Source organism: Bactrocera tryoni, chromosome 5, assembly GCF_016617805.1.
Source record: "Bactrocera tryoni isolate S06 chromosome 5, CSIRO_BtryS06_freeze2, whole genome shotgun sequence".
NCBI lineage: Eukaryota > Metazoa > Arthropoda > Insecta > Diptera > Tephritidae > Bactrocera > Bactrocera tryoni.
The window spans coordinates 42,471,380-42,484,259 of NC_052503.1; the positions used below are offsets into that span (position 1 = coordinate 42,471,380).

General features: G+C 39.3%; 1 protein-coding gene across 2 annotated transcripts; it reads left to right on the plus strand.

Moving 5' to 3' along the window:
- Nucleotides 1-873: 873 nt before the first annotated feature.
- On the plus strand, nucleotides 874-7,690 carry LOC120777883. Of its 2 annotated transcripts, XM_040109441.1 has the most exons (10): nucleotides 1,059-1,274; nucleotides 1,348-1,705; nucleotides 1,788-2,189; nucleotides 4,948-5,316; nucleotides 5,377-5,730; nucleotides 5,886-6,197; nucleotides 6,341-6,488; nucleotides 6,546-6,658; nucleotides 6,812-7,016; nucleotides 7,120-7,690. In XM_040109441.1, exons 1-10 carry the CDS (start codon nucleotides 1,059-1,061, stop codon nucleotides 7,688-7,690), a joined length of 3,048 nt encoding a protein of 1,015 aa, XP_039965375.1. The 2 variants fall into 2 exon arrangements, with proteins under 2 accessions (XP_039965376.1, XP_039965375.1); XM_040109442.1 differs by lacking the exon at nucleotides 7,120-7,690 and having other exon boundaries at nucleotides 874-1,274; nucleotides 6,327-6,488; nucleotides 6,812-6,904.
- Nucleotides 7,691-12,880: the final 5,190 nt, after the last annotated feature.

Genomic DNA, 12,880 nt, shown 5'->3' on the forward strand with positions numbered 1-12,880 from the left:
AACTCGTAACGCCGACTCATCAGATGTGGTCATCGACCATGCGTCTGGACCATATAGCAAGACGGGGATTATGAGTGACTTGTAGAGTTTGGTCCTTGTTCATCGAGAGAGCACTTGGACTTCAAGGACGCAGTCATGAGTAGAAGTTCACGCAAGTGAGGAAAGATCTCTGAGCACCTTTCACTTGGAAGTGACCAGAAAAGATTCACATGGTTCAAGCAACTCACGACTCCGATCATAAATCAAGTATCCTCTGGGTAGCCAAAAAACATCCGTTTGAAGGCGAAACATCCTTACCCAGTGTTGTGGCTGTGTTTGAGACCCGCCACGTAAAAAACGACCCCAATTAAAAGGAAACAACAGCCTCGGATGGGAGAGCTGCCTTTTGACTGTATTCTAGTTACGTTTATTACTCTATAACAAGAATAGAGATATTTTGTTTGTGGTGCGATCTCTTGGCTAAGTGTGAACTTTTCCGCCACCGTAGTATATTGATAACATTTGTACATAAATGTGAATCCATAGCATTTTATGTGTCGGATTTTAAATTCTTTGAAATTTTACCTAAGTAATAGTCTACCAGTCCTGAAATTCCGTCTCCCACATACAGTGCTGAGTTCCAAACGATGTCGGGAATTCATGTTTAAGCGAATGCGAATATGTATTCCCCACCCTCTGCAGTACATTCCAAAAGGTCTTTAACCCATCGGAAGACAAATGCAGTAGTAGTAGTTGCACATTTTCATTTTACTTTTTAAAATTTGTACTGTCCAGTGCGCGCTGACAGGCGCTTCTAGGGCTTCTATTGAACTGTGGAAAAACTAAAACTTATTAGATTTGCGGAGGTGCTAGTTTTAGTCTTTCGGTAATATCCAAACGTGCAAGATGCTTGCACCAATAAACGCGTGGAAAATTAAAAACAAAAGACACTAATTTAATATACCCCTCGCAAGGACCTGCATTGATTTTCAAATTCGTTATACAACCGCAAAAAGTATTATTTTATTTTATTTATTGAAACCTACATAAATATCTCTAAGTTGAAGTTGAGTTCGGATATGCAAAAAAGCAAACATTTATTAGCAAAATGTGTGACCTTTACATTTACCATATTGCTATTGGTGGGATATGTTTCGGTGCCGGTGAACGGGTATCCTTCGAACACGTTTCGCGATCTCGATATCTGTAATCATTGGAATGGACGTCGGCATTTTCTGGAATTGGGCGAACGTGGCGATTTGCACGCACGCAATGTGACCACATCGGCCTTCCGAGTGTGTAACTACTTCGTATCCTCTGTTTTTTTTGCCAATGGGTATTTTAAAATATTTCTTTTCAATATCGTAGAGCACGCTCTTCTCGCCCACAAATCCCAGCCAAATGAAGAATCGCAGTAGCACCGATATTTGGTATCAGTGTAATTTGGAGCTTGTAACCTGTGCGGAATGTGTCATCCGTATAACGTTCATTCACGTTAACTTCTCAAAAACATGCGAACGCATTGCTAATTCCGGTATTGGAAAATCCTCATTATGTCCTTGCGAACACATACAATTTTCAGAACCTCCATATGATACCACACTTTCGGGGCAGGAATTCTGCGGTGATGGCAAGGTCTTTCGCAGCAAAACGCGTACATTGTTGCTGAAATTTTTTTATCGCGCCACCAACAGTCATGTATTTTCGCTACAATATTTCTCGGAAAGTATGTGATTTAACCTCACCCAAACATTTTTTTTTAATTAAAACAAAATTATACTTGTATATGCATGTGTATTCCAAATTAGGAAATGTTAAGATTGTCAGCGGCTCACCAAGACAGGCCATAATCAGCAACTACTCCAAAAATGAGCCGCATGTCATTTCGACACCTTATTTTCCAATGCCGTATCCGCGAGATTACGGCATCGAGCACATACTAACATGTGAATCGGAGAACTGTCAAGTTCGACTGGATTTTACCGACTTTCAATTAGGGCTTACTTCCACACTGGAAATATTCGATTCAAATGGCCAAATGTTGGACTCGTATACCGGTGAACATTTTCGCCCGCCCATCACTATTAGCAACGGTAAATCACTTTTACTTCAATTTCGTGGAAATGGCAATACCGGTGTTGGGTTTCGCGGTGAAATCACCTTTGTCTCATCCAAGCAATTGAAAGAAGACAGATTAGTTCCATATACAGGTAAGTCACAATGATTTTGAAAAAATTAATTAAATCACTTTGTGTGAGTGAGCGTTGCTTAAGTAAACTCTTCTAGATCTAAAGAGAAATTTAGATATTGCAGACAATATATTCGAGTGTATTTTGGATGTAAAAAGGCTTCCACTAAAATCTCTCTTAACCGTTTCTATTCGACACTAATGTGTTTTTCAATAAAAGCGCTACAAATGTTTTTTTTAAATAAAACAAAAATGGGCTTGGGATGTCAATGAAATTCTTTTTTCCTGTGAAAATACATTCGATGCCATTATGTATGGAGCTCCATTTGTTTTGCTTGGCCACCACGGGCATGCTTGTAGATGCTGAAACCAGTATTCGACGGTTTTCAAGCATAAATCGGCCATAGCTGCTGCAATTTCACGTTCGATATTCGTACGAAGTTCATCAATCTTCGCTGGTTTGTTGGCATAGACCATAGACTTGACGCAGCCCAACAGGAAATAGTCTAACGGGGTCAAAATGCACGACAGAGGCGGCTAATTGACTGGGCCATTTCGTGAGATAACACGTTCACCAAACTTGGTTTTCAATAAATCGACTGTGACATTTGTTGTGATTCGCTGTGTGGCTTGTGGCGCCGTCCTATTAGAACCACATATTGTCCAAGTCCATATCATCCAATTCGGTCCAAAAATATTGAGTTATCATTGAGCGGAAACTCACAGTAACGTGCCGGTCTTGATCAAGACTGTAGAATCTCACGACGGCGCCGGCCCTTAAACCGCATCAAACCGTATCACTAAGAATACTACTCAATCAAAAGTAGCTTCCTGAGCAAATTAAACTTTACAGCGGTGACGTCAAAGTATGAACTTGTATTGTCTCTAGTATTGAAAACCAAGAGGAAAGATAATGTTAGAATATACATCTGTACTTACTTATATGTTTTATGATTATATAGTACGTAATATACATACATATATCCACATACTTTTAATTACCCAATAATACCCAGCACAAACAACTTCCTTTATCACCATATTTCGTATCATATTATGTCAAGAGCTGATGACTGATGCCTCCATTGGTTTCTTAGTGGTAAAATTTTGTCTACAAAGAATCAAATCCAAAGTTATGCACTAAACTATTGCAGATAGTAATAAAAACATTTGAAGGTCTTCCATGCTATTGTTGCCTTACTTTCATTATTCGATAAAAAGAAAACATACATATACTACACATGTTAATATGAATGAGAGACACAAATAGGTGAGTACTCACAACCGTGGAGAAGAACATCGGATAGCCATGGAGAGGTTAGCATTTGACCTAAAATTAAATGTACTGAATTTCCGTGCAGGAAAATCAATGCACTCTGCTTGCTTTGTTGCCTTTTCTTTGCTTACGTATTTCTTTCGTTTTGCGTACATAATATTATTCTTCCTCATCGGCTTTGTCGGCAATTTGGCCTTGTACCAATGGCTTAAGTCTTACATGGCCGATGTAATTAGTTTTGTACTGGACAAAAAAATAACACGCGATTAGTACTAACAAACATAAGAATAAAGGTAAAGAAGTATGAAAGGACTAGGTTCAGGAACAGCCGAATGCCATATAATCTCAACATTTTCAAGAATTAAATGTAGGAAGTTGAAAATATAGTGTGATCCATCTCGAGGTTTCCTACTTTTTTAAAGAATGTGTATCATTCGAAATAACATTCTTTGACATTGATGTTTTGAGCATTAACTCTTTCAAATGGCCACGGCTACGTCTCAGATGGTCAATGTGGCCAATCGACCAGGCCAAAACGTGAAATTGCTCACTGAAGTATTCTCTCAAAAATTCCACTGATTGAAGCGATATGTAGGAAGTAGCGCCGTCTTGTTGAAATCAAATGTCGCCAAGATGACGTCAATCACGTTTTCAATTTCGGACATCAAATAGTCGGTTATCATGGCGCAATAACAGTCGCCATTGACGGTTACGTTTTCACCGGTATTATTTTTTAGGAAATATGAACCGGCCCACAAACTACACCAAACCGTTGTTCTTTCTGCATTAAATGGCACCTTTTGAATCTCTTTGGCTTGCTCTTTGTCTCAAATGTGGCAATTTTTGCTTGTTTACATAGCCATTGAGCCAGAAATCGGTCTCATCGCTGAACAAAATTTGTTTCGAAAACCTCGGATCTTCTTGGAATTTTTTAAGAGCCCTTAGAGCGAAGCGATGTTGCTTGGGTAGGTCAAACGGTTTCAGTTCTTGCAAAAGTTGTATTTTGTACGCTTTAAATTTAAGATCTCGACGTAAAATGCGCCATATCGTCCCATACGTCAATCCGAGTTGCTGCGAACGGCGCCGAATCGACTCTCCACGGTCTTCGTGTACACTCTCTTTTTCACTGCGTGCTGGAAGTGGTCCATTCGGTCGAATATTAGCCAATAATGAATGCTTTGTCTAAATATGGATGATGGTGTTGCGAATAGTAGGTTCAGTAATTATTATAACCCGTTACTTTGAGACGTTATAAAATCGACGTTAGACATTACCCACAATTGTCATTCACTAAAAGTAGGCAGTGTAACGACCATTGCAAACTCTTCCAACTAATCCACTTAAAAATCGGTTTAATGAAGCCTTAACCCTCCTTAAGCTTCTTTAGAGAGTTGACACTTTTAGTATAACCCTTATGTGATTGAAGCTCATGTTGATAACTCATGTAGTTATTATACATTTAATATATACATATATTTAGTATATAACACGATTACCTCTTTAGACTGCGGTGGCATGGTATCTGGACCAGGTGGTGCAATCACCATGATGAATATGATTGAAAATAGCACCGACGTGAGATTCTATGACTGTATATGGATAATTAAACCCGGCAACAATTACATGATGATGAAGACACACATATCGTTGCGAGTGGAGGAATTTCATGGAATGGCTTCACGCTCCGATCTCACCATTAGACAGGGAACCACATCAGATGCAGCTGAAATAGAGAGTGTCGTTTGGCCCAATAATGGTATGAGTAAGGAAAGTCATATTGTACCGGTATTAACGGGTTACTACATACGTTTACGTGGTGTCTTCGGCATGTCATCCAAATTGGCAATATCTTATAGTGTGTTCAACTACTTAAGTAAGTAAAACTAAATTTTATTTCAATTGAATCGTTAATCGTTGTTGGTCCCTTACATAGATTGCTATATTGGATCTGAATTCCTGTGCGGCAACAACCATTGCATCTCCATTAGGTTACACTGTGATGGTTTCGATCACTGTGGCGACGGCTCAGACGAGCCAGAGTCATGTGAGGAAGATTGGGCTCATCTACAAAATGATCGCCGTTGGTATTCACATAAGCCGAACTACTATTTTCCCAAAATTGAGCAGTACCCTGACTTGAAAACAGCAACCGGAATTTTTATAATAAGCACACTGGGCATATTTGCCGTTTTAACGGCTTGGATGGTCATATTGTATCGGATGGGAGTTAGAGCACGACATCAACGCGAGTTGCAAAACCATCTGCAAACCATCAGTGAACTTTTGGGTAAGTATTTAAAATAGTTCATATAATATAGTATATCTGAATGTACGTTCATCGGAATTGGAGCCATTTCCCTTTGTTTTAACAAAGTTTAATGGGGATTATTGACGTGGTTTTGTTTTACTGGGACTGATTTTAACACAATTTTCCTCCAACAGATCGACAAGAGGAGATGACACCAGATGAACCACCAAGCTATGAAGCACCACCGGATTATGAGGAGGTTATTAAGGTGGGCATGGAGCATGAGATACGTGATGCTCGACAACGACAACGTCGTCGCCATCATCACCATTGTGGGCATGCGACATGTGTACCACATACTCATGTTTGTGAGCGTCCAACAACATCGGCAGCTGCCGCAGCTCTTGCTCTCGGCGGGACAGTCGACACGGATGGAACAGCAATACCCGATGCGGAAGTATGCAATGATTTGGCCAATCGTGTACTGATGGCCACTGCGGCATGCGGTAATAATTCATGTTTTTTTTTGACGATGCGCATATATGTACATATTAAATATCATGTATGCCTTTTCACAAATCATATGTCCAAAGAGCTCTTCAAAGGCTAATATTTTTTTATCCATTTAATCTAAGAATCACGTTTACAGGCGCTGCAGGCGCGTCAGAGCCGAGCTCAACTACACAGGGATGCTGTTGCTGTCAATCCGTGGGGATTCCAACGTGCCCGGCATCGCTACCCATTGGGTGTGAATTATCCCCTACCATTGGCGAGCAACCGGAGGCCACAGCCAGCTCGTAAGTATTTTTAATCTCAACAATTTATGGTATTCTTATTGCGTAAAATGTCTGTAGTGCCGGAACGCCGAGTCAACTTGAGGAACGAAGTGACGAATTTCGAGATGACTCACTCAATATATCGCTCACTCTAGGCATACCACAAACAACAATGGCTCTCAGCGAAAATAGTAAGTATTTTAATTACATAGCATAATGTATACATATGTATATCCATATAAGTTAGGAGGCATTGAAGAACCACTCCGAATTGTCATTATAGTAATCGTTGACTTTAAATCCAGCGTAGAATATGATTTCATTGATCTATGATTTATCTTTAGATTCAGCTGCTTCATCTCGACCGAAGAGCACTACTAATTACAGCGAGCAAACTTATTTGAAACGTTCATGGATTGTCGTAAATAACGGTACACATAACTACAAGGTTCAACGTTTGCGTCACACTTTCTCGGTGCCCGAGTCATTCCCTTTTGATGCTTATTGCCCTGATGTACTAAACTACGGCACCAATCTGCCACATGAACGGTAAGTATGGAATTTCTGATTACTTAGACCTTATTTCAACCTTCTGGCTAAGTCCATAAAATACAATAAACGCTCACTCGAATCATCTACGTACTCTTTGTAGACACCTTTTTCTCAGCAATGCCAGCAACTTTGGTTCGGAGTTATCGCGAGATCCTTCTGCACATTGCATCAACACACGGCGACACCATCAACAGCCATATCAACCGCAATCAGCTCAGCAACAGAGGAACGCAATTTTGCAAGTTTGCAATGACGATTTGTTTAACACCACTTCCACCGATGTTTGCATCGCATCTACAACTCAAAATCAAACTCACAAAAATCCCTCAACTGATGCAGGGTATATACGGGATCATTTGCTGCGTAGCGAAACGGATAGCGACTGTGAGCGTAATGTATCTTGTTTTGGCGCAGTAAGCCATCGTATACATGCTCGACGTTCTCACGGCAGACGTCACGTGCGCAGCAAATCATTCACGAACTCTACCAGCAGCCAACAACGTCATCATCAACGGGTCGCCAGTTGTGGTGGTGGTGTAATGAGAAGAAGCTCGTCGGCCGATTTACTATTGCGTTTAAGTCCAGCCACTTCACCTAAGCAGGAATGCAATAGTACAAGTGGAAATAGACAACAACACTCGAAACATGAAGAACTGATATTTTTGATTTGAGATGTGTTCTAAAAGCAGTAGATCTGGGTGTTTGAAAGTGGATATTAGATTGCAAATCTGATGCAAATTATTTTAAAAGTAAGAAGGTGACTAATGCAGGAGTTTCAGTTCGTCATTGGGATCTCTTTCAGTTTTTGGATGTGATTTAGCTAATAGTTTTATATATTATTAAATTGTTATACTCATAAATATTATTATTTATGTACATACTTACATAGTTTCCCCTGTTATATGTATTCTGTATGGTCATATCAACGCCAACGGCTTCAAATATATTCCTATGGCACTTACTTATTTATAAAACAAATATTAAATTATTGTATGTACCTAACAAGAGAAAATCGTGAAAACCAGAGAAAAAATAATACACATAATTTCATAAGTTAAATACATTATGTTTCCTTCAGACTATATTTTGGAGACCAAGAAAGGTCAAACCAGTAAACGTAAATCATTCTGCTCTCACCATTCTTCTAGTAGTTGTCGAGTTGTGAGATTTTACCTGGGTTGATCTAACGGTTGTTTGTAACAGCAAAAAATCATCGAGCTGTACCTATAGCGTGACCTTTAGTTGATCGGAAAGACGAGGCAAACTGAAGCTAAAGCAAAATTTTAGTAATGATATGAATAAGGTCAACTCTTCCCATATACATACCACTAAAACTAATACGCAATTCTAAAGAATAACTAATATGATGATATCCAAAGCAATCTTCACAAAATTGTGTGCTTCTTAATATACATACATATCAAGATTGTCACTCAGATCCACTTAAGCGAAACAGATCTGGACTAATACTCGGCAGCTTTTGTCATAATTATTTGGTCTTCTAAAACCACAGAATCCAATAATAAATCATGTAAGCGATTTCTTTTCCAAAAACCGTTGACGGTTATAAGCTCATGAGCTTACTGTTTCGCCAACTTATTTAAAATAAAAAACGAAATATACTACATCTCACGCTGGCGATCTAACATTGTTTGGATCGATAAGTTTAATTGACTTTACCATCATTGGAGCAAGACCTAGCAGCAGGGCTACTCCGCATTCTCCTTATTCAATCTACCACCAATACGTAAAGATCGTGAGCCCCAATTTCACAGCAATTTTAGCATATGAGTGCGACTCCTTGCGCCATGATGATATCTGTGATCCTCGCATAAGGGATCTCAATTTAAAGATTCGGCAATTGATAAATCAACATAAGTGGGTGTAATGGGTAGAGCAGTTGAAGTCCTCTAATCTCTCCAACGGTATGAATAAGCACTGACAAAGCAGTTTATACTTCAGCTGCAAAAAAAAAAACAAAAATCTGCGCGCCACTTAATTTCACCGATGACGCGGTTTAAAGTGTCATCAGCAAGGTAAAATTGTCGAAATATTTTGTCCCAGACGTAAAAAACATGTTGATGCTAAAGCATTTAAGCTTAACGGAAAAAAAACTAACCAAGGTCCTCAACCTGTCACTGACCACTCTTCATACCATAAACCCGATATGTGAAGAGTCGGAAGTCTCCCAACTCAAGCCAGGGAAACCCGTCAACTAAGGGTAGTCTTATTGTTCGATAACTCTCCTTTCTCCAGTGACAACCTTTGAGACGGTGTAGCTCTCGACCTTCACTCACCACCAGAATCCGGCAGATCATCCACATGGCTTATGGAAAGTGCACTGAACTACCAGTGCTGAAATATTAATGCACTCCGCATCTAACAAGAAAATTCGTGGCCTAAATCAAGTCCGTTCTGTGAGAGAACTATCGTAGTGGACTTGTTAAAATTTTTGAAACAGTCAATCACACAACGCTACCCCAGGGCTGAAGGTGTGGAATATGAACTACTATCTAAGTGGTCAACAATCATCCATACTATTTGAAACCAAAATAATTAAACATGGGGTTCTACAGAGTGGAATCCTCTCTCCGCTATTGTTAACGCTATATCTCAAAACTCCTGCAACCACCAGAGCAAATTTTCATCATGTCATACGCGGCTCAGACAGCTATCTTGCCGATCTTTTTCTAGTTCTTCTCTGCAAGGACCCTAATTCTATCTTCCGATAAGATCACAGTGACCATATTAACAAAGGGCGGTAGACTAGATCTTAATATCTCAGTCGATGTCATTAAAATTCCGATTGTCGAACACTCTAAGATTTTAAACGTTTCACTTGACACCGCATGCTATTTCACTTCGCATGCGACAATTAATTAATTCAAATTTTTTATATTAGTTTTCCTAACACTTTATGTTTTTCTAAGTTTTCGCATCACTCTAACCACCTCTTTGCATGCCCAATGAATTCCACTCATCTAACAACCACTCCCTACTGTCCGACCCTGTCGAAACACACGTTTCATGGGTCTACGCTTAGATGTCTTCGATGAAACCATCTGTAACCATACCACCCCGGCGGGATGAAAGAAAGTATCGAGAATTCTTCATTTTCCCTCTCATCTCCCGCTTATATGGAACTGTCCTTTATTATGATGTCAAAAATTAGCGCGATCTGTCAACCAGTGTATTTACAGCAGCTGTTAATGTTAGTCGACTTCAGTAGTTTTTGTCGAATTTTAACATTTTTAAAAACACTCAACAAATATCTTTGAGCAAGCACCGTATTCACCTGATATGGCCCCCTGTGACTTTTACCTCTTTCCACGCTGAAATGTCCACTTCGGGGAACACGCTTCGACTCAATTGAAGACATCAAAACAAATTCGACGTTAGAGCTGAAGGCCATTCCGGAAAGTGTCTATAAAAAATATTTTGACGATTAGAAGAAGCGTTGGCACATATCCATTGCTTCAAATGGATGTTACTTTGAAGGCGATAAAATAAATTTGGATGATGATTGAAAAATTGTCGTTTTTTTATAAATTCCCGATACTTTCTTCAATCTATTATCGACCAGATTTTCATCGTACGCCAAATCTTGAAAAAGGAAGATCGAGAAACACCACCACTTCGTCGATTTTAATGCCGCCTTCGACAGCACGAAAAGGAACTGCCTCTATGCCGCTATGTCTGAACTTGATATCCCCACAAAACTAATACGTCTGTGTAAGCTAACATTGAGCAACACCAAAAGCTCCGTCAGGATTGAGAAGGGCTCTCCAAGCGGGGTTTCAGACAAGAGGACTCCCTATCGTGAAACTTCTTCAATCTATTGCTGGAGAAAATATTACGAGCAGCAGGGCTGAATGGAGAAAATACAATCTTCTATAAGAGTGTACAGTCTGACGTACGCCGATGATTTTGATATCATTGGCCTCAACAACCGCGGCGTTGGTTCTGCTTTCTCCAAACTGGATAAGGAAGTGAAGCATATGGGTCCGGTTGTGACGAGGACAAGAAGAAATATCTGCTGTCATCAAACAAATGCGACTTGACTCACACTTCATTGTTGACAGTCATAACTTCGAAGTCGTAGATAATTTCATCAAACTTAGAGCCAGCGTTAACACCAACAACAACGTCAGCCTCGAAATCCAACACAGAGCCACTCTTGCCAACAGGTGTTACTTTGGACGGAGTAGGCAATTGAAAAGTACAGTTCTCTCCCAACGAATAAAGACCAAACTCTACAGTTCACTCATTATTCCCGTCCTACTATTTGGTGCAGAGACAAGGACGATGACATCATCTGATGAGTCGGCCTTAGAAGTGTTCGAGGGTAAAGTTTTACAGAAGATTTATGGTCCTTTGCGCATCGGCAACTCCAAATACCGCAGTAGATAAAACGATGGCTGTTCGAGATATGAGGCAACATTGACATAGTTCAGCGAATCAAGAGACAGCGGCTGCGCTGGCAAGGTCATGTTATCCGGATGGAAGTGAACACTCCAGCTTTAAAGGTTTTCGATTCAGCACCCGCCGGTGGAAGCAGGTTAAGAGGATGACCTCCTTTGGAAGACCAGGTGGAGAAGGACCTGACTGCAGTTGGTATTAAATAGCAAAAAGAAGAAACAACTGGCGCGCTGTTATTAACACGGTGTTGTCTACGCCAGTAAAGAAGAACAAAAACTATCTTACGATGTGTAAAAATTTTGGAGCATTTTGTCTTCTTTAGTTGTTGCTGCTGTAGCGAGTTAATAATCCTTTCCCTGTTAAAATTCCGGGTCCGTTCCGGTCTCGTAGAAACGGATTGGTTCAATTGGTATTCCACACTGAACGAATCTGACTACTAAATATACAATTGATGTGAAAATTAAAACTAACTTAATGTTATATACATGTATATATGCATGTGTTTGCGAATTTTATTCATCTTAAACTATTAAATGTACGAGTACATATTATATGTGTATTTTACTCAGAACTCAAACTTTTGAGCATGACTGTAATTCATATGTGGAATCAAAACAAGCGTGTATATTGCGGCAGCATTGTGAACACATATAAAAAATACATACAATATTGTAAAACGAAAATTGTCTATGCACTACATACATTTCGAAATACGCCCTTTAAAGGGTAATTTAAATGTTTTCTTCTTTGTTCAATGCTTTATAACAATGTGCAATTAATTCAAACCCCAAACTTTCAAATAAAATACTGGTAAATATGTATGAACATACAAATATGAATACCGATATGCAATTTGGAACAAAACCCATTTCTTTTTAAGAAGCGAATAAAAAAATTAAAGAAAAACATATTTACAGTTGATCTAAGAACGTGAAGAGGAAGGAAAAGGGTGTGATGGAATTTTTAAGGCTTCACAAGAAAAAACATTAAATTCGATTGCACCGAAGCTATAATACCATTCACAAACACAAAAGCTTGCTTCCAAAAAATAGTCTCCGAAGAAGTTTCGTTATTGCCTTAGACAATAACTCATGTCAGATCTCGTCAAATGAAAAAGTTTTCTATGCAAGCACTTTTTTCCGGTGCTTCGATTTGTATGGCAGCTATATGCTATAGTAGTCCGTTATCGACGGTTCCGACAAATGAGCAGCTTCTTGGAGTGAAAATAACGTCTGCAAAATTTCAACTCGATATCTCAAAACATGAGCGACTAAATCGAACCGGTACATCATGCTGATCATTTATATATATGTATGTATATATATGAATATACATACATTTTATATAGTCTCCGACGTTTCTTCATGGGTATTACAAAATTAGAGGCAAACTTAATATACCCTATTCAAGGTATAAAAACAGTTTATCTCAATTTACGGCAA

Excerpts from the sequence above, each read along its gene's own strand:
- LOC120777883 (XM_040109441.1), top strand. The coding sequence starts at position 1,059 with ATGCAAAAAAGCAAACATTTATTAGCAAAATGTGTGACCTTTACATTT. Across the intron at positions 5,731-5,885 it reads AACCATCAGTGAACTTTTGG|ATCGACAAGAGGAGATGACA; the intron begins GTAAGTATTTAA and ends TTCCTCCAACAG. Across the intron at positions 6,659-6,811 it reads AATGGCTCTCAGCGAAAATA|ATTCAGCTGCTTCATCTCGA; the intron begins GTAAGTATTTTA and ends ATTTATCTTTAG.